At 31.5% G+C, this 20,909-nt stretch overlaps 1 protein-coding gene and 1 long non-coding RNA gene across 3 annotated transcripts; both read left to right on the top strand.

The window, feature by feature from the left end:
- The first annotated feature begins 114 nt into the window (after positions 1-114).
- LOC21401148 (developmental protein SEPALLATA 1) lies at positions 115-5,258 on the top strand. 2 transcript variants are annotated; one of them, XM_010101007.2, is made up of 8 exons: positions 115-373; positions 2,643-2,721; positions 2,904-2,965; positions 3,630-3,729; positions 4,095-4,136; positions 4,289-4,330; positions 4,422-4,573; positions 4,917-5,258. In XM_010101007.2, exons 1-8 carry the CDS (start codon positions 189-191, stop codon positions 4,999-5,001), a joined length of 747 nt encoding a protein of 248 aa, XP_010099309.1. In that variant the 5' UTR covers positions 115-188; the 3' UTR covers positions 5,002-5,258. The 2 variants fall into 2 exon arrangements, with proteins under 2 accessions (XP_010099309.1, XP_024023272.1); XM_024167504.1 differs by having other exon boundaries at positions 2,901-2,965.
- A 13,568-nt stretch (positions 5,259-18,826) lies between these two features.
- Positions 18,827-19,862, top strand: LOC112092162. The gene is made up of 3 exons (XR_002902454.1): positions 18,827-18,921; positions 19,301-19,485; positions 19,585-19,862. It is a non-coding gene; the product is annotated as an uncharacterized LOC112092162 (long non-coding RNA).
- Positions 19,863-20,909: the final 1,047 nt, after the last annotated feature.

Genomic DNA, 20,909 nt, shown 5'->3' with positions numbered 1-20,909 from the left:
CAGATTTGGTTACAGTTTGGTACTGACCCAGAAAAGGAGGATCAGTAGAAGGAGAAGAAGAAGAAAAAACAAGCATATATATATATATATATATATATATATATATAGAAAAGAAGAAATTAAAGAAAACAAGTAGTGATTTATTTACCAAAAAAGAAAGAAAGAGAGTAAATTAATAAGATCGATCGATGGGGAGAGGAAGAGTGGAACTGAAGAGGATAGAGAACAAGATAAACAGGCAAGTGACATTTGCGAAGAGGAGAAATGGGCTTCTCAAGAAAGCTTATGAGCTTTCTGTTCTCTGTGACGCCGAGGTTGCTCTTATCATCTTCTCCAACCGTGGCAAGCTCTATGAGTTCTGTAGCAGTCCTAGGTAATATTTAATTATAAAGAATTCCTTTCTGATGTCTCGGATCTTTAATAATATGTGTGTCTTTTACTCATATATATATATATATATTTATATATATTTTGTAAATTAGTGATTTGATCTTTTCTTATTTGGAAAATGCAACCTTTTTTTCTTCGTTGATAAGTTATTTCTTGGTTGCAATGTGAAATTAAGGTTTTTTTAGGTCCATTTCCTCTTCTTTTGGAGGAATTTGAGGTTCACTACTAATTAATAAGTTTTTTTGAATAATTAATTTTTTGAACCAAAGGTTTGTTTTTTGAATGTTGCGGATCTTATAATTGTCTTTTTTTTTTCTATTCGCTTTTTCTTTTTTCAGGTGATTTAGGTTCTAGAGTTTTCTCTATATATCTCTATGAGATCTCAAGAAAAATTGTTGCACAATTTTTATCGTTTATTAATTACAAATAATATAATATATATTGCTTTTTGAAATGTCTTTTCTTTCATTAAAGGGTGTGTGGGATTTATTGAATTCCCAGTACTGGATATTTCAAGCTCAAATATTAAAATTTGATATCTTTTTTTAGTAATAATATTAATTAATCTATATATTCGCCGGTCATCGGCTTCTTGTTTTTCCATTTACCCGGCGGACGGAAACAAAAATTACCTGCCTCATAAATCTAGGTGTTCTTTAGAAACTTTTATTATTATTTTCTCTTTTTTAGAAAACGAACCTTCAAAGAATCTTCTTTGATTAGAAACCTGCTGGGTTGTACGTAAAATTTTATCTTCAAATTGTCACTTTACAAAGAGAGAGAAAGTAGGCCACTCGGATATCTAAATCTGTAAAGTTAATAACATGGAAATTAACCTCTTACAAGTTGCTTCATGATTGTTGTATTGTATATTGTGTATATATATATATATATATATATGTATATAGACACACACATATGTGTGTGTGTGTGCGCGCGCGTTTGTGTATTAACATATTTTTGTTCTAGTGTAAGTTTCGGGCTTCTCTAGTGGAATCAATAACTAGCAAGACTAAAGAGGTAAAGAAATTATAAGAATGTGGTCTACAATTCAATAATAATGCACTAAAAATTAAGTTAAAAGAAAATTTCCTTGTTCTGTGAGCTCGGGTGACCGCAATCAGGCAGACTCTCACGAGTCTATAATTTGTCAAGATTATTATAATTCATACCATCTTCTATTTTATATTGAGATTGAGATAAGAAAGATTTGACAACTGGAAATTGGAACGTGGCATAGAAAAAGATTTCGGTTATAGGATTTCAAATTTTGCAACAAGAGGCCCTAGCTGATAGGTGTTTAGGTGGAGTCCTTTTGCCACGTTGAATTTAAGTTCCAATTATTGTAAATTAATCTTTCAAGATCCATTAATTTACTTTGTAACTGTTTATCATAAAAGATTCAATGATCAATTATGACTGATAAAACTGGTATTAGATTTGGAGATTCAAATCACGTGTCAAATTATGATGTCCAATACGGTATCTAACCAATTACGTCATGCCACATTACTTAAAAATTTAAAATATGGTATAAGATTTAGAGATTCAATTCACCTATTAAATTATGATGTCCGAAACGGTGTCTAATCAATTACATCATATCACACCACTTAAAAATTTAAAATATTCTTAATTAACTTTTCACGTTTCTCATTAAATGATATGGCAAAATGTGATTGGTTAGACACCATTTAAAAAAATTTGGTAAATTACATATTTACTAAGTAAATCTTATATTAATCAAATAATTGATCACTCTCATTACTAGATAAATTTCGTATTTAAGGACAAAAGTAATAAGTAAACATCATATTTATCAATAAATGCGGCCATTCTGTCATTATTCGTAAAAATCTGGCCAATAATCAAACATGAAGAGAAAAATAGGTTATCTTATCTACTATTTCAAAGTGGTATGTCTTAAATATGTTAGGTTATGAAAATAATGTAGTACTGCTTACTTGAATGAAGCTCTTTCAAGGGAAAAATACAGTTTTTACGATATTGTTCTAACACTACTAAATTTAAATCAATATGTGGCAAATGTTTACCTTTATGTAGGGTTATTGTCGCGAATCCACACACATCATATTAAATAGTCAAATTTGTAAGAGACTATAATTAACGGGTCATTAGTATTAATACTGATAGTAATCAGAATTTGTTATACATATATTTTTATAAGATTTAATTAGTTCAGCATCCAATATCTAATGGATCTTTTTGTGATTTCTTTCACTATTAATTAGTATGGTCAAGACACTCGAAAGGTACCAAAAATGCAGTTATGGAGCGATGGAAGTCAGCAAACCGGGCAAAGAACTTGAGGTACTTCCTTGACTGAAAACTGTTTTAATTTGAACTTAATTGTTAGGTGGCTATAGCATATATATATATATATACATATTATATATATATATATCATGTGTCCGTCTTTATCGAAAAAATAAAACATCGTGTCAAATATCAATGATCAATCAGCTATTGACATAATGTGTACTGTATAGCAGAGCAGCTACAGGGAGTACTTGAAACTGAAAGGCAGATTTGAGTCCTTACAACGAACTCAGAGGTATGAATCTTCATTAATGTTCTTCTTCTTGTCAGTTGTCACCAAAAAAAAAAATATATATATATATATATATATATATATAACAATAATAATGAGGAAAATTATGTGGTATAGCACATACAAGTAGTTTTAGCGGTTTAATTATATTTTAAGGGTTAATTTATGAATTAATTGTTGTTTAGTAGGTGTTTGAATTGCTTTCAATGAATAATCCTAGGATACGCAACTAAAAATAAGTTCTAAGTCTTGAGTTACAGAATTTTTGCGTCACACGATGCACTCTAAATATTTAATCCGACGGCTATTAAAATTCACTCTACTAGTATGGCAAAACAAATTGTGTTTTGAGATTAATACTCAAGTTACAAGAGTTTTACTATATAGGTTAAGGTCCCGTTCATTTCGCTGATTCGAGTTTAGAATTCGAGTTTTGCTACAGTAAAAAGCTCTCACAAACAATCACATCTAACTTTTTTGCTACAGTAAAAAGCTCTCACATAAAATCACATCTCAACTCAAATTAAAAATTCGAATCAGCGAACTAAACAGGCCCTAAATTGGCTGCATATACCTAGTCTACTGCTATACATGAATGTGCGGTTATCTACTACAGTTTGCAATAGGCTTCGCTAAACACATGCATATTTGATTTGTGGCACTGCAGAAATCTTCTTGGAGAAGAGTTGGGTCCTTTAAACACAAAGGAGCTTGAACAGATTGAGCGTCAACTTGAGACGTCCCTCAAGCAAGTGAGGTCAACTAAGGTGAACAACAAAAACAACATTTATATAATATATATTTTTGTACTTAAGTATATACACACATATGGTTAGAAATTAATCTAATTGCATACGTACATCAATAAAAAAGATTTAATTTTCGTAAATATTTGTTGATTGACAAATTGGGTACAAGAAGGTTAATAAATCAAAGTAAAGTTGTGCGTCCTATTATCTTGTTAGTATAAGTTGGAATATATTACATTGACTATAATTAATACTCTTAAATATTCAGAATTTTGAATGAGCAACTATAAACTTGAGAAAAATAAGTAACCAAAATACTTTTAGCTGTTTTGAGTTATCAATTTTGAGATATGATTTTCCCTTTCGTTTTAATTGCTTTGCAGACCCAATACATGCTCGACCAGCTTACTGATCTACAAAGCAAGGTATGTGTTATTACATCAAAACTATATATATATATATGTATGTATTATATATATGCATCTGTATGTAACAGTATGTGTTTACATAATAAGAGCTTGTACCTGAAAGTAGTTTTCTGCTTTGATTAAAATTTCACCATTGTCCTCAAACTCAGGAACACATGTTAATAGAATCAAACAGGGCTTTGACATTAAAGGTATGTGTTGTATTAATATGTAGCGCATTTTGTGCCCTTGTGACTTTTGACGATTGAAATATGGATCATGTCGTATGATTCTTTCTGGCAGCTCGACGAGATCAGCTCAAGGAATAACTTCCGATCGCAATCATGGGAAGTCGGTGATCATGATCAGCAAGCTATGCCGTACGGTCACAATCATGCTCATTCCCAGGGGCTGATATTCCATCCTCTGGACTGCAACCCTACTTTGCAAATAGGGTAAACAACTATACACGTTAATTCCTATAATTCGTCAAAACTTTCTGTCCTTTAGAAAGTACAGGTCCTGCATTTAACAAATAGAAGTGAAAGATGTAACATGAAATTTATCTTATATAACAGTGACTTTGGAAAAATATAAAAAAAATAATAATAATTGAATATATTTTGAAAGGTATTATTACGTATAATAAATAACACGATACACTTTTACTTCTAAATATTATAACGGAGGATTGGTCCCTAAATGACGGAGACAAAACCCTTAATTGTTCTCCTCATCGTTTATTCTTTGTGAAACACTTGTTCAACATTTATTGACTTCTTTTTTAAATAAAAACAGGTATAATGCTGCAGTTTCGGAGCAAATTACCAGCACAAGCCAAGCTCAACAAGTCAATGGCTTCATTCCTGGGTGGATGCTTTGAATTAGCTAGCCGTCTAGTCCCTTATGCTTAATCAATCATTGAGCATATATAACCAAGCAGTATATGCTTTTTGTGTGTTGACTCTCTATCTATAGCTATTTTGGAAGTGGTTTTCATGAACAATATGTAACTTTTGTATGTTGACATAAGATCAGCAGAGACTGAGTTTCAGATGACCATGAAACGACATGCTAATGCTTCAAGACATATTTATAATTAACTCTTTTGGAACTTATTTTTTGGCTTGATTATTAACTATTGAAATGTTTGGTATCTTTGCTTTGAACAATATCTTTTCTTTTAATTACAGTACTATGAATGAAATGTTTCAGTTACTTCTCTTATATTTATGGTCAGGCTGTACTTGTGGAGCTGTTTTTTGAGTTATTCTTATGAGAAAAAAGAGACAAATTCCCTATTAAATTGTTTGAGTCTTGATTTTTACCATTTACTCTTGATTAGTACTTTTTTAATCAAATACTATGTTATTAAAAGTATATTAATAAAAAAAATAAGGTGTAAAAATGTAAACTTATGCCCTTCTAATGATAACTTCAGTAAATTTCTCTATTCCATGTTGATCTTTAAATTGAGTTTTTTGACATTTGCTGGACCCACCAATCGAAATTAAGATTGCAACTGCACTCTTGTGAGACCTTATCAGATTGTCAAAGCGATTTGTTTGGGCCCCAATGTTTACAGAAAAACTTCCCAAGAAGTGTGGCCTTTGGAACCTTCGGAAAGTAAAGCCCATTTCCACATTTACCTCTGATCGCCATTCCCCGAGGATGTTTCTCTGCTAGAGAAAATCAGAAAATTAGAAAATGTGGTTCATGAACTCTTCTTTCTCTCTCTCTCTCTCTCTCTCTTTTTTAATTTTGTACATGAGTACTTAATACGATGATTTGTGTCATGATTCTAATTATAATTCGTAACTCGTTACATTATTTTCGCTTATAAAAATACACATAAATTAAAAATAATTTTAAATTATAATTTTAAATTTATAAATCAAACGTCGTTAAATTATGACCTTTTTAGTTAATAACATATTAAGGGAATGAGTAATTGTAAAATCTTATCTTTATGTGTTAAGAAGTGAAAAATTTTTATGCACTCTCACTAGAAGGGCACTCTAGATTTCACTTTCTCTAATTTCATCAATACAACGATCATCTCCCATTTCAATACAGGAGCAATCCATATATGTCCGCCTAAGGTCTAATACACGATTTTAGAAGGGAAAGATTGATGGCCCGTTTAGTTCGCTGATTCGAGTTTTTAATTCGAGTTGAGATGTGATTTTATGTGAGAGCTTTTTACTGTAGCAAAAAGGTTAGATTTAATTGTTTGTGAGAGCTTTTTACTGTAGCAAAATTCGAATTCTAAACTCGAATCAGCGAAATGAACAGGACCTGAGTGAACTTTTTCAATGATTATAAAAACACGTCGCATTAAAACTATATCTTATTAGTGAAGCACTTTTTTTATTATTTTTTTAATCCCCATGTGTCAAATGCAGGGGCTCCTAGGATTCATGTGGGCCCATTAAATGGGCGCAATAGAAGCTTTTTTTTTTTTTTTTTCCTTTTTTTTAAGCGAGACATGCACCATTTGTTTGAAATTTTACAATTTAGTATTGATTAATATTCTTCATTTCACTAATTTGAGTTTAAAATTTGAGTTTATTACAATAAAAAACTCTCAAAAATAGTTACATCTAACTCTTTTACTACAGTAAAAAAATCTCACATAAAATTATATCTTAACTAAAATCAGTGAATTAAACGGGTTCTAACTATATTAGTTAAAATAATATTAATTAATAATAAGGAGTCAAAATTTAAGTTCATACATTTCAAAAGTAAACTCAGTAGTTTTTCTTTTCACACTATCATAAATTTTTCATTTTCAAAACAAAATTTTCATTTTCAAGAAAAGAATTTTAATGGTAGGAATAGTTATTTATTGAAACAAAATTATTATTTTAACTATTAGATTAATTTTTTCATACTCTATTTTGTGATTGATCATATTAGAAATTTACAGTTCAGAATATAAAACTGCTCCTTATCACAAATTAGAGCTTTGAAAAATAAAGAGTATGCTCATGTCATGATTTGAGTTGTGTGTGTGAGAAAAAAATTACTGTAACAAAAAAAGTTAAATTTAAATTTTTATGAGAAAAAATACGAGTTATTTTTATAAATGCTCCTGAACTATGTACTATATTTCAACATGCCCCTTGATTTTGTAAAACAGTTCAAAACACCCCTGATTTATAAAAAAAATATATCAAATCACCCCTCTGTCAATTTCAGTGTATAACATTAACAGAATTGATGATGTGGCAAGTATTTTTAAATACTCGTTCGGTTCGCTAATTCAAGTTAAGATGTGATGTTGTGTGATAGCTTTTTACTATAGTAAAAAAGTTAAATGTAACTGTTTTTTAGAGCTTTTTACTATAATAAAACTCGAATTCTAAACTCGGATCAGTGAAAAAAACGGGAATTAAACTGGGAAAAGATTGATTATTCCATAAAAAATGTTATTAATCTTAAATTATGATTAGTTATTTTTTATTTATGAACAGTGAAAATGCTTTTGTTTTATTTGATATTTTTATATAATTGGTCTTAGAAACAAAACAAAACAAAAAATCCTTTCCATAAAAAAAAAATCCTTCGAAAGCCCAGTTTTCCCTAAACTTGTATAATGGAGGAAGGGAGAAACCGGAGAAGGCTCGGCAAAGGCAGGCTCGGTGACGGCGATGGGCTCGCGACGACCGACAGGCGACGGCTAAGGCATGCTCGCAGATGAGAGTTGCAGCGGTGGAGAGGGACGATGGGGCTCATAGCAGCTCGCAAATAGGGTGGGCTAGACGGATCAAGGTTTTCGCGGCGTTGGAGTAGGCTCGACAACGCTCGCGCGGCGGAGGAGCGGGTTCGACGGGCTGCTTCGCGACGACGACAACGATGCTGGGGTTATGCTTGGCTGGGTTCGTGAGAAGTTCATCAATTTTGGGTTGTTTATTTTCTGAGCCAATCTGCACTTTGAGAAGTCTAATGAGAGTACTTTTTTTTTTTTTCTTTTTGCGTTTAGGTTGTTTTGGGTTGAGAAGTTATCAACTTGGGATTGTTCTTTTCCTGAGCCAATGGGAAGTTTAGGTGAGAATAGATGGCTTTTTCCTTTTCCCGTTTGAGTTCAATCTGCACTTTGAGAAGTTTTAGGGCTCGTTTTTTGATGTTTTTGAGTTAGATAACTTGAGTGTAGATTTTGAATTGAGTTTGAGTTATAATTTGAGTTAAAATTATAATTTGAGTTTGTGTTTAGTTGTGTACATTTGAGTTATGGTTTGAGATAAGAATCTTTTTTGAGTTTGTGTTTGAGTAAGTTAAAACTTGAATTTATTTTTAGATAGTATTTTAATAAAAACTCAATGTTGGTGAAAAATTTTAATAGGGTATATGGGTTTAATTTTATTCGTATTTTCATTGTCAATGCATAGAAAAAAAAATCATCTCAATCAGAATTAAAACGAAAAAGTTATAATATTTTTAAGAATAGAAAAAATACTGTTCATTAACTTGAGTTTGAGTTTTTGAACTCGAGTTGAAGGAAAAATTTGAACTCGAGTTTTAGTTCCAAACTCAAGTTTAAACTCGAGTTCAAACTCGAGTTCAAATTTAAAAGAACATAAACTCGAATAAAGTTATAATTCGAGTTATCTTTTTTTGAGTTTTTCACTCAAAAACTACATTGCCGAACAGGCCCTTAGTCATGAGAAATGTTTTCTTTTTTTCTTTTTTCGTTTTGGTTCTCTGAGTAGTTTTTTTTTTTTTCAATATTTAATGATTATTATTGATTAGAATTTAATATATTTAGCTAACTATTAATAATGTGCCACGTCATCCATTCACTTAAAAATATACAAAGAGAAATATGGAGGGTGATTTGATTTATTTTTTATATATCAAGTGGTGTTTTAAATTATTTATAAAATTGAGAGTATTTTAAAATAAGGTTCATAATTTAAGAGTAATTATGAAAATAATTTAAAAAATATTAATAATATAATTTGAGTCATTAAAAACATCAAATAAAAGTTAAAAGATATTTTTTAAAGAAAAAATAGAAAAAAGTAAAGGAAAAAAAGACAAAAGAAAAAAAAAGTAAAAAACGATTAAACGTAGGGTTCGAGTAAAAAATTTAGGTTAAGTCTTTATTTAATAAGGATTCTTCAAGTAAATACTCAAGTTTATATTTAAGAAAAACAACTACTCTTGAGTCTCATCCCTTTAATTTAAATTCAAGTTCAGCCGTAATTATTGACAAAATTTACTTTTTCTTATTTTAATAATAAATTTTAAACAAAAATAATTAACTCTCATTTATTTTTAACTATTTATAACTCAAATTTAAATATATTAAATATATATTCAAATTAAATTTTTAATTTAAAAATTAATTTAAATGTGTACATTTAAATATAAATATAAATTATATTTTTAATTTAAATTATAATTTAAATTTAACTCAAAACTTATACGTAAATTATTATAATTTAAAAATATAACTGAAGCAACCCTTATTCCTTTACCTCTCTTAGTACTGGACGTCTGCGTCAGTGTCAGTCCAAAGCTTGACGAAGATGAGTCACGACTGCAACTCTGTTCCCCCAATCGGAGCTCGCCAACGTTTCCCTTTCTATAAAACCTGTCTGGTTTTTTCTTTTCCACTTAGATAAAACGTCTCTCTCTGTTTTTTTTTTTTTTTGGACTGGACCCTCTCTTTCCTTTTAAATCCAAACTAAACGAAATCCAGAGCCAAAAATCCAAACCAAAAGAATAAAAAAAATTAAAACCTTTCACAGCCAATTCCTGCTATTCAATAATCACTTATGTGCGTGTGAAAATGGATTTAGTTTCCCATAAAAATGGGTTTTTCTTTTTTAGTATTCACAATATGGTGGTACTGAAAAAAGAAAACGACGAGATCATGGCGGAGAACAAGATTAGTGGGTGGCTGTTTCTTCTCAAGAGATCTCTCAGATTTACTCGACGTCGGGGATAGGAGAATATTTGCTTACGATGGATTTGTCTTAGAGAAAGCTCAATGTATGAGTACGTATGTATATTCCTTCTTATTTTCTTTTCTTTTATTATGCAATTTTAGATGATATTAATTAACTGCACTTCTTTATCTGATTATGTCTGGTCCTGTGTATACCTTTACAACTCTCCTGTTATTGTCTATTTCTCTTTCATTTGCTTTATTTAATTTATTTATTTTTTCCTTTTCTCTCTTTGGTGTATAAGCAAGATCCCTAGCTAGTATTTACTTGCTTAATTAATTTCTTTTTGTTGATTGGATATTTGAAAATTGTTTAGCATTGGTGTTGAAAAGCAATCATAGTTATAAATTAGTCCAAGAATTCAATGATTATTAGAACATAACTTTTTTTTTTAGGAAATTAGAACATAACTTTTTGGGATGATGTGAACTCCTTATTTCTAAAGAGAGTAATATAAATAGTACAGAAACAGTACATTTTTGTGTTTCCGGCAAATACATACACAGTACACACACATTTTTGGAGCCTTTTTTACGTCGGTGCTAACATTGTTGGAAAAACTAACTTTATATTTCCTTCTTTGTAAAATTTCATGAGTGTCACTCAAAAGTACTAGTTTATTTTTACATATTTATAATCCTACTTTGGCATCTACACAGACATTAAAACAAAAAATTAAGTAGCATGGAGCTTATAAATATTTTTTATAGTATTATTATTATTATTATTATTATTTAAATCTTATTTTTCATCCAGAGCGACCACTTGACAATTTACTTAATTATATCCGAAACAAAAGAGATTTTGTTCATGCTTTATTTTAGAGAATGCAAATCACCTCCGCTCAAGTTATATTTGATTGGCTGATGAGGGATATATTTGTTAGAGTATTTCAATGCGGGTAATAATATTATAATTTCCAACTCAACATAAGGTTTTTATTATAATTATTATTTTACAGTCAACTAGCACAAAAACATAGTGTTTTTTTTTTTGTTTTTTAAGGGGAAAGAGGAAAACATATTAAACATGTGTAGTGGGTATTCTTTTAATGCACTAGAACTACGTGTCAGTTGGCGTGCATAGTCTTCTACTTGATATTGTAACCTAGTATTTTTGCCTAATCCAATGTCGTTGATGACCAAGGAGAAATCCCTCCTTGATGATTTCAGTTGAGGAAACAGCTCAATAAACAAATATCTCTATCCTCAATTTAGAGCAATTATGTCCTCACAAAAACCAACAAAACTAACAGGCAAGTTAAAACTTGCCGGCAATGTTTTGAGGCTGTTCGGCTGGGGTGTTTTTGAGTGAAAAACTCAAAAAAAGCAACTCGAATTGCAACTTTATTCGAGTTTATGTTCTTTTAAGTTTGAACTCGAGTTTAAATTCGAGTTTGAACTCGAGTTTGGGACTAGAACTCGAGTTTGGGATTAAAACTCAAGTTTAAGGCCTCGTTCATTTCACCGATTCGAGTTTTCAGTTTTAAGTTTTTACAGTAAAAAGCTCTCAGAAAATGTCACATCTAACTTTTTCTGCTACAGTGAAAAGCTCTCAGAAAATGTCACATCTCAGCTCGAATTGAAAAATCGAATCCGCGAAGTAAACGAGGTCAAGTTTCCCCTTCAACTCGAGTTCAGAAACTCGAACTCAAATTAATAAACAATATTTTTTCTATTCTTAAAAATGCTATAACTTTTTCGTTTTAATTCTGATTGAGATGATTTTTTTTCTATGCGTTGACAACGAAAAGACGAATAAAACCCGACCCATATACCCTATTAAAATTTTTCATCAACATTGAGTTTTTATTAAAATACTATCTAAATACAAATTCAAGTTTTGACTCATTCAAACACAAACTCAAAAAGATTGTTATCTCAAACCATAACTCAAATGTACACAACCAAACACAAACTCAAATTACAATTTCAACTCAAATTATAACTCAAACTCAACTCAAAATCTACACTCAAATTACCTAACTCAAAAACATCAAAAGAACAAGCCCTTTATATCTTACGATAGACTTCCCATCAAGAAATCTGTGCGTTTCACATTAGGAATGCATTTTTCTTGTACGACAAACAATTATTGTTTGTTTGTGAAATTGAGTAAATCCCAATGGAATAACCCAATATTCGCACCTTCTCATACGCAGTTGAATATTGTTTGTTTGTTGATCTCTTTTGGCATATCCCAACAACACCACACTGATCCTAACTAGGAGATTTTGCCAATTAATCAACATTTTGTCCTTATTGCAAAATGTGAATATATAAGTCGAACCGGTTTGGCTTTCTATAGGTTCTCTAACATCTAACAATTGCCCTTTATGTCTCTTGTGAGAATATTTCTACAGATTCTCAAACAGAAAACGATATAAATATTTAAAAAAAAATTTATATGGTGTTGGAAAATACGGTATCGAATGCGCAGTAAAATTTTAAAAATTTAAATCAATACTAAAGCCAATTAAGAACATATTCATGATGCTATATAACATAAATACTAAAGATTTAAATCATGCCTTTTGAGATTTAGGAAACAACACGTCTGACAGATCAAAGCGTTCCAAACAGCAACCGGAAGAGCCTCAACTAACTCGCCTTCTTTACTATTCTCGTTTCCACGATCGAAGTGCAGGTGGGCACACGTCGTTCAATCTCCTCTTGGTATTCTTGAACTCCTTCCAACCACAAGAGAGCCAAAGAAAAAATCGTTCTTGAGAATTAAATAATTTTTTCTCTCAGGAATCTTTTGCCAATAGCCCCTAAAAAGTCTCTCAAGTGATCTAATGAATAATGTGACTTAATGGACTATTTATAGTATTTAGGAAGTCATATTTTTGTAACAATTAGGTTTCTCAAAGTTTATCTCGCTTACAGAGTCGGTTTCCCCACGTCAGTATATTCTACACGTTACAATCGGTCGACCGGTGACAGAGACGTTTTAACTCACCGGTTGACCTGTGTGAACTAGCGAAACTTGTTTTCCTAGTTTTCCAACATGAGAAACTTGCACAGAGTCTCAATTTTGATTCAAGCAACCTAATAGAGAAATTACCTGATCAAAACAGTCATATAATAGTCTTCCTATATTAACTAACTCTTAAAATAATAATTTAACTAATTTATCTAGAATTAATTTATCAATTAATTCACCTGATAAATAACTCATAAATTAACCAATCTTATATTAACTTTGAACATCTTTTACGAAAATAACACAAGTTGTCAATATGTAGGAAATACACCGTATCGTGACAGAAAATTATGTGAGCTAGTAAAGGGACCCGATAGACATTTATAAATCAAGTTCCTATAATCACAACTCTACTTGTAAACCAACAAGTACGTCTCATAATTATAAAACTCTAGCGCTACTTCATTAAAAGCCTGGAGGCACTCTCGATTTGTATAGCGTATTTACAAAACTCTGAATAGCTCTCGTCCATGACTCAATATATTAATGTATCATCCCCATAGGATATCCATAATCGACTTGAGGTCAAGTTCCGTTTTACCTTCCTGATTAAATTTATCTTATGTTCCATTACTGCTCCATCTGAAAACCATTATTCGTACCATTACAAATAGTAAACCATTAGATAACACAGAGTAGTCTAATGGCCGAGCGCTCGTATTTTTCAATCCACAGATAATGCATACGAGGATATCACTGACTCTTTATAGGAACTATGGATTTCACTATCTATGAATAACGAATCTACGCATACACGAGTCATACTCCCAATGTACTGGCAAACATATCTTTATATAATGCCAAGATGTCTCCCTTTGGTACATTAAAAGATACAAGTCAAGCATACGGGTTCACTATCCATCTTATGATTAAGATGACAACATATAATTTGTTAAAAGTGAATTGTTTTATTCAAACAGAATTATTAATTAAAACAACCCAATATAGATTTCACTACTAGAAACTATATCAATGTCTCTACCCATAGAGTCCCACTTTCGACAACCAAGACAGGCTGTCTCTGTTAGGAAGTAGACAACATAAAAATCTTATCATGAATAAAGCGCCCAAATTTATTCCTTCGATTGTGGATCATAAGTTTTAGACTATCATCTTTAGATTCCTGTCTTCCACATGTTCTTCTCATTACATGTATGGCCTAAAGATTTAGAATGACAGTTTCAGACTTTCAGTTTGCTTATCATACATTCAATTAATATGAACATAACGAGGACAATACATAGATATATGAAATAAATAAATCTTTATTAATAGTCAAAATGTCTCAACGTTACATTTATTTTTAAGGACATAAATGCTAACATATGGTTTGGTAAAATTACCTATGCCCATAAAGAAGGTTTGACACATTCACTAATAGATTTAAAATTAAACACTTAATGAATTCTCTCAACTTGATATATGCTCAAAATTCCTTACACTCATTGCATATCTCTCTCTTTTCGCAATTAAAATACTCTTTCTCCTCACTTCTCTAAATGCATAAAACCATAGACATAAGCGACATCTATATAAACTCTCAACGAGCCTCAACATTTATCATAACCCAAACTCAGAAAATAATTACTTGAAACCAATAAAACAAGTTTGAGTAACATACTCAAATAATCTCCAACTCGACTCAAATTCTCAACTTACTCATTTAGGTATCCAATTTTCATATTCACCATCACACACCTAAATGTTGGGGTGTTAATAGTACATGTTCAACAAAAATAAATTGTGCCAAGTTCAAACTTTCATTAAACTGGACATTGGGAAATTGATTTCTTAGTATCTATGCTTTGTCATCACAATCATAAGTCTTCGTCATCTTACTTCATCATTTTCGTTTGTCACTCAATATCTTCTTGTACTCTTTCACTTTTGCAATTTCTTTCACAATGGAGGAACACTCTTTCTAACATAGCTCCACCTCCATAGCACAACCAAAACTATATTCCCAATCAACTTGTACAAAATTTTCACCTTGATGCCCTTCATGGCAACCAAAGTATCTTTCTGGACCTCCAAAAAACCTCTATTTGTAGAATAATCTCAACCCAAAATGTCTAAAACCCCTAAAGAAACTTCTCTTTATAAGCTAAGAAACATACATAATTTTATCAATGTCCTCGCAAAACCATCAAATATTTCACCTTCACATTACTCATTCAAATTACTTTAATACTAGAAGCATTGACCATTAGAGAAGTATCATGATCACATGGCTTATAAGCATAAAACTACTCCTTATATGGACGCATATGATACAAACATTAAGAATCTAAAGTCAAAGATTTAATAATATTTTCATCGACAGTAACATAATAAACATCAGCTTTATCATTATTTTTGTCACCAATGACATTTGCATAATCAAAAGTGTTCAAGTCATTAATTCCAAGGCAAAAGGGCAAGATAGGGTAAGAGATTTTTGTTTTTAACAAAAAATCCGAGGAGGGGATGACCAGTGTTAGTATACCTTAGGTGTTATTAAAGTGGCCCCTAATTGCTGATAGGAATGTTGTTAGAGACCCTACTAAAGTGGCCCTATCCCTTGAATGAGGAGCGCGTCACTCCAACCCTACTTAATGTGCCAATGGTAAGAATACGTGGAGTGTGATGCCATGCACTCTAAATCAAGTACTAGACTGGCAAGAAACAAGTCTTCGCATTTAATACTTATGAGGGAGTAATTCAATACTCGAACTCGTAACCACAAGCCCACCACAATACTGTATTACCACTAGGCCACCACAGTACTCTATTATCACTAGGCCACCACAATCGGTGGCCAGGATAGGGTAAGTTATGGCCCAACTTACCCAGGATAGGGTGAGTTATGTGGTCATGTAATGGTTAGGAAAGATTATAAGTGATGATTTATAAATAAAAACTCTATATCCTAATATTGTAAGGCCTTTTGGTGTAGAACCCAAAAATGAAATTGCATGGCTTTAAGCCCAAAGCAGACTATATCATACCAAGTGGAGGTTTCTTACTTTCTAGTTTCGCCAAGTTGCTTTATCAGTTACAAATGTCTAATACAATTTAGGTAGGAAGGCCAACAAAATTATAACTTTATCCCTCTCATCCATCTTGACCTCTACACTTAACAATTGAGTTATGCACAAGTTTGAACCAAAAAGTTTTGTTCAAACATTTTTTTGCCATATTGTTTTCTTACACAAAAATTTAATCAAACTTTCTATTTGATCCTATGAACCAAACAGGCTGTAGAATTATTTATATCATCCATAACATTAACTTACTCATCCATCTTCGACTGATACAAAATCCTAAATCCTTTACACCCCTTCTTTATCTCTCTCTTTCTCACTTCTCTCTCTTTTTCTAAATGGAGATCTTTTCCTCCCCACTTCTTTAACCACTTAAAACCCTAAACAAAAGGGATATTTATACTCTAAATGGGTAATATCAACCCTGAACCAAACTAATAAAATAGATTTGAGTCAATAAGACAAATTTCAGTCACATACAAAACAAAGAGAGCATATATTTGCAGATCAAGCTCAAAAATACAAAATCAGTCTAAGAGGTTAGTTGGCCTCACAAAATACAAGAATGAGAAAAGAGATTGTGAATCCTTGCACCCTTCTTGATGAGCAAAATCCAAATTTCGTTGTGTACCCTCAATGAGTTTTCATGTTATGAGATGATTATTTGATTATGTAAAGGATGTTTTGAGTAATTACTTTAATAAGATTATTACTAAAGAGAATTGGATTATTTTTCATTATACCATCTAATAATTAAGTAAACGTTAAAATAGAATCAATTATTTTTATTCTTATTCATTTATTTTCCTCTGATATCTCATGATACACTGCATCTTATATAGCTATATTGTATATATGTTAATGTGCGTCCGAATTTGCATCATTTTAGGGGTGTTTTACTTTACATAAAAGGAAAAAGGAATATGAGAGGTATGATTCTCCTTCCCATTTAGTTATATGCTTACTTACAAAACTACGAATAGTAGCTTCTTCCTGTTAAAAGTGAATGTCTTAAACATAAGAGTAGTTAAATTATTTTAATTGCTAATATTGTCTTTCAATCTGATTGGCGCTATTTTTGAGCGAAAAGTTAAAGTTTTACTCTAATAAATGCAGAAAAAGGGATACTATAATCAAATTTGCATTCATGAATGATGAAAAAAAAAATCATACAAATGCATGATCATCACAAAACCTAACATAATAAAAGTCCTCAGTTCTGTTTATACTACCTGACAGTTGTCAACCTGTCCATATTGCCTACAAAGTACTAAGATATATAAAACATGTGCAAAAGGCAATACCAAAATCTTTTCACAATCATCTTTCCATCCAAAAAGATAAAATATCATCAAAAGGCATAATTATGTTGTTGTACATGCGGTCCTCGTAGGCAGCTTCTTCCTGCTGCTTAATGGGGCAAAAGAAGTTCTCTAATTTTGAAGTTGCATGTTACGTTGCAACAATGTAATGTTGATAATAAATTGTACGTATAGGATACGCTCAAAATTTCACTAAGATTTCTAATCGAGTAGTAATATAAATACCGTGTTTAGATTTGATATAGCATTCAACACAGGGCCATTTCTAGATAGGAAATGTTTAAAAGCAGCATTTAGCTCGTACATATCCTATATTTAAAGTTTTCATTTGTTTACTATCTCTGTTGCAATTCCTAATGCTAATTGTACATTAAAAAATGTGATAGGATATGATATTTTCATCTGTGTTCCAATGGATAATATTATTTCAAATACTAAGCCCCCATTTAGTTCGCTGGTTTGAACTTTTTGATTTGAACAGAATAATTCAAACTGTGTGGTTTAAATGGTAGTTTGAATTGGCGTTTGAATGTGCAGTTAAAGTTTTAATTTGAACAGAGAATAAAATTCGAATTTGTGTTTGGTAGGTGTGAAAAGCAGAGAGAATTGGCACTTTTTACCGTTTAAAAATGGTTTGAATGGTTAAACTTGAGGGTGGAACTAAACTCTAAGTTGGGCCTTTTAACTCAATTCAAACGGGAAATATAATTCAAACTGCATACTTACCAAACGTCAGTTCTAACTGTGCTCATTGTTCAAATTGAGTTGAACTAAACTAAGCTAGTGTAACAAACAGGAGATAAATCTACTTGTTACCATACGATTAAGCTTTGAAAGTTATAAAAATTGTAAAAGTAAACTTTAGTTTAAAATAAGAGACTCTCTGTTTGGACCTTCTTACCAGTAGGGTAAGTTTTTCACTGTTGAATCTGATCAAAATCACATCAGATTAAAAAAGTATGCAAAACAAACAGTTTTTGACATAGATCTAGCGATTAAAAATAGAAAATTACCAGTAGTTTATTTCTTCTGATCCTACCATAAAAAATCCTTGACAATGCAAAAGTTGCAAGTTTAAATGAAAAATTAAACAGATTAACTAATAATAATCAAACGCTAACTTTGTCATATACTATACTTGGTGACAAATTTGTCACAAAGTATAACATATGACAGATTTGACACTATAAATTACATTGCATTGAGAAGTCTTTTTACACTCAAATATTAAATTTACCATTGATACATGCTCTAACAGGACTTATTTTGGCACATTTATTTCGTTTACAAACTACATGCGTGTGGTACAACATCTATTTCTAGAAAAATTAAAATGAAGTTCTTGGATGTTTCATGATTTTAATCCTTCATTTTAACTATGTAATTAGTGAAGCACTGACACTCTTTTCTTCAGATTTACGTTCTTTATTTTTCATTTTGAGAACAGCAATGGAAAGTTTTAATAGAATGATTAGCATTTGCGGATGGAAAGCTGGCTGATTTTGTTGCACTGGTAAGTGAAGCAAAGCCAACTAACCAACAATAAACTCTTGCACTTCAAGTTTTGCCGTGTTATAATCTAATCCACATATATATACTCTCTCCGCAATGCTAGAAGTTTATTCTTGTATAGCATCTTTTCTCTTATATGGCACATATATCGTATAGGTTAGCATGTATTATCACAGCAAAAGTTCAACAAAAACCATAACTGCAGCCATCGATTTTCACCAAGATACACCGTGGAGAGTACATAGACATCCCTTCAAATTAGGCTTGGTCACCTAAATACCAACTTTGATATATTTATAAGTTATTATATACTATCAATACTAATGATGCTGTTTGTAGAGCAGCCACTAGTATATTTGATTTGAGTCCTCTTTGTTCAGAGAAAACTGAGAGAAATCTTGCTCCCATTGGACCATTTGTATCTATATGCATTAGGATCCCGATTCATGGATCTCTCGGTTCGAGAAATAAAAATAAGAGGATCGAACCATTTCTTCTGACTCTTTTTCAAACGTAGCTGGAACAAGTAATCACTGGGGATGGCAACGGGGTGGGATTGAGACTGGTATGCTTCCTTCACTCTTAGACCCTACTTCTATTTTGTTCCCATATCCGTCTCCATGCTCATTGAATTTACTTTTCGGTTTAATGTGATTTTGATCAGATATGATATTAAAAAACAATACACTACTGGTAGAGTTACTTTCTCAAGAGAACAAGTTCCATAAACAAAGGTGTGATGCACTTGAAATCCTCAGCTCATATATATCACTTCCTAAGGTTCAGCTCTAATGCCAATGCGCTCATGTAAAAGATCGGATATCTGTTTGTCTTTGTACCTTGTCTATAGAATGTCTTGTATAGTAATGGATGGCAATTTAACATGTTAGCAAAAGTGCCAGAGTTGCTAGTATTGTTATCAACTCTTTGCATGATTAAACTTGTCTTGAAAGTGCGTCCCTACAAATGTCAGGCTCAAACTGACCTCACCTAACTAAAGCTGTGGGGCAATTAGCCGCATGCATGTTCACACTACTGTTTTGCACGCACACGTGAAAGCTGAAACAAAATACCTTTTTCATTGGCTAATTTGGCTTGAGCAGAAGCCAGTGATTATCTGGTGATCTTGCTGTATTCATGATGAAGTGGAACTTTCAAGATACTATATATATACATACATATATATGTACACAATTATATATGGTTAAGGTATTATTACGTGTTTGAACTAATTTTGGATAGGATGTGTCTATGGCTGGAAAAGGAGGCGTGATATATATGTTGAGAACGAAAAGCAAAATAGCTAGTAATTGGAGTCCACAAACTAGCAGAAGAAGAAAAAAAATGGCAGTGGTTGAAGTGAAACCATAAATATGCACCAAAGAATGCCTTATTATGTGCCTAGTTTAGCATACCAAGAGTAGAATCCTTGCGGATTCGCTTAAACCACTTTCCCCCTTTTTTCTTTTTTCTTTTGGACAAGCTTTTCCTGTGTTATATTTGCATATGTCCGCATGCAAATGAACAAAAATGTGAAGTTCAAATACAAAAATGCTTTCAACCTCTGTGTGTGTGTGTATTTACATATATATATATATAACATTTGAGAGCTTGATTTCTATTTGTTTTATATATTTTCCTATTACTGACATGAGGATTGGAGCGTTTTTCTTGTACTTCACAGTTTAGGCGATTAAAACAGGCTAGCTCTTGGGGCAGCAGACTTCATCACGACTCTTCAATTTTTTTATGTGATGAAGGTTGAAAATGGTAAGAGAACTATTTGCCAGAAAGAAACGACACCCACAAAATTATCAAAGGTCAGAAAAATTTATACGTGTTTTCCTCAAATAACGTCAGAGGTACTATAAATATAGTCACCTTTCTTTGACTAAAATTGGTATGAAAAACCATTACCATTTTGGTTCATTCAATAAAATGACGGGTAACACACATATCGTATATGGACCAAGTTTTTAACTGTTGTTT

This window comes from Morus notabilis, unplaced genomic scaffold (assembly GCF_000414095.1).
Source record: "Morus notabilis unplaced genomic scaffold, ASM41409v2 Scaffold948, whole genome shotgun sequence".
NCBI lineage: Eukaryota > Viridiplantae > Streptophyta > Magnoliopsida > Rosales > Moraceae > Morus > Morus notabilis.
Note: the sequence above shows the minus strand (reverse complement) of the source record. Positions and strands in the feature narration are given on the sequence as shown.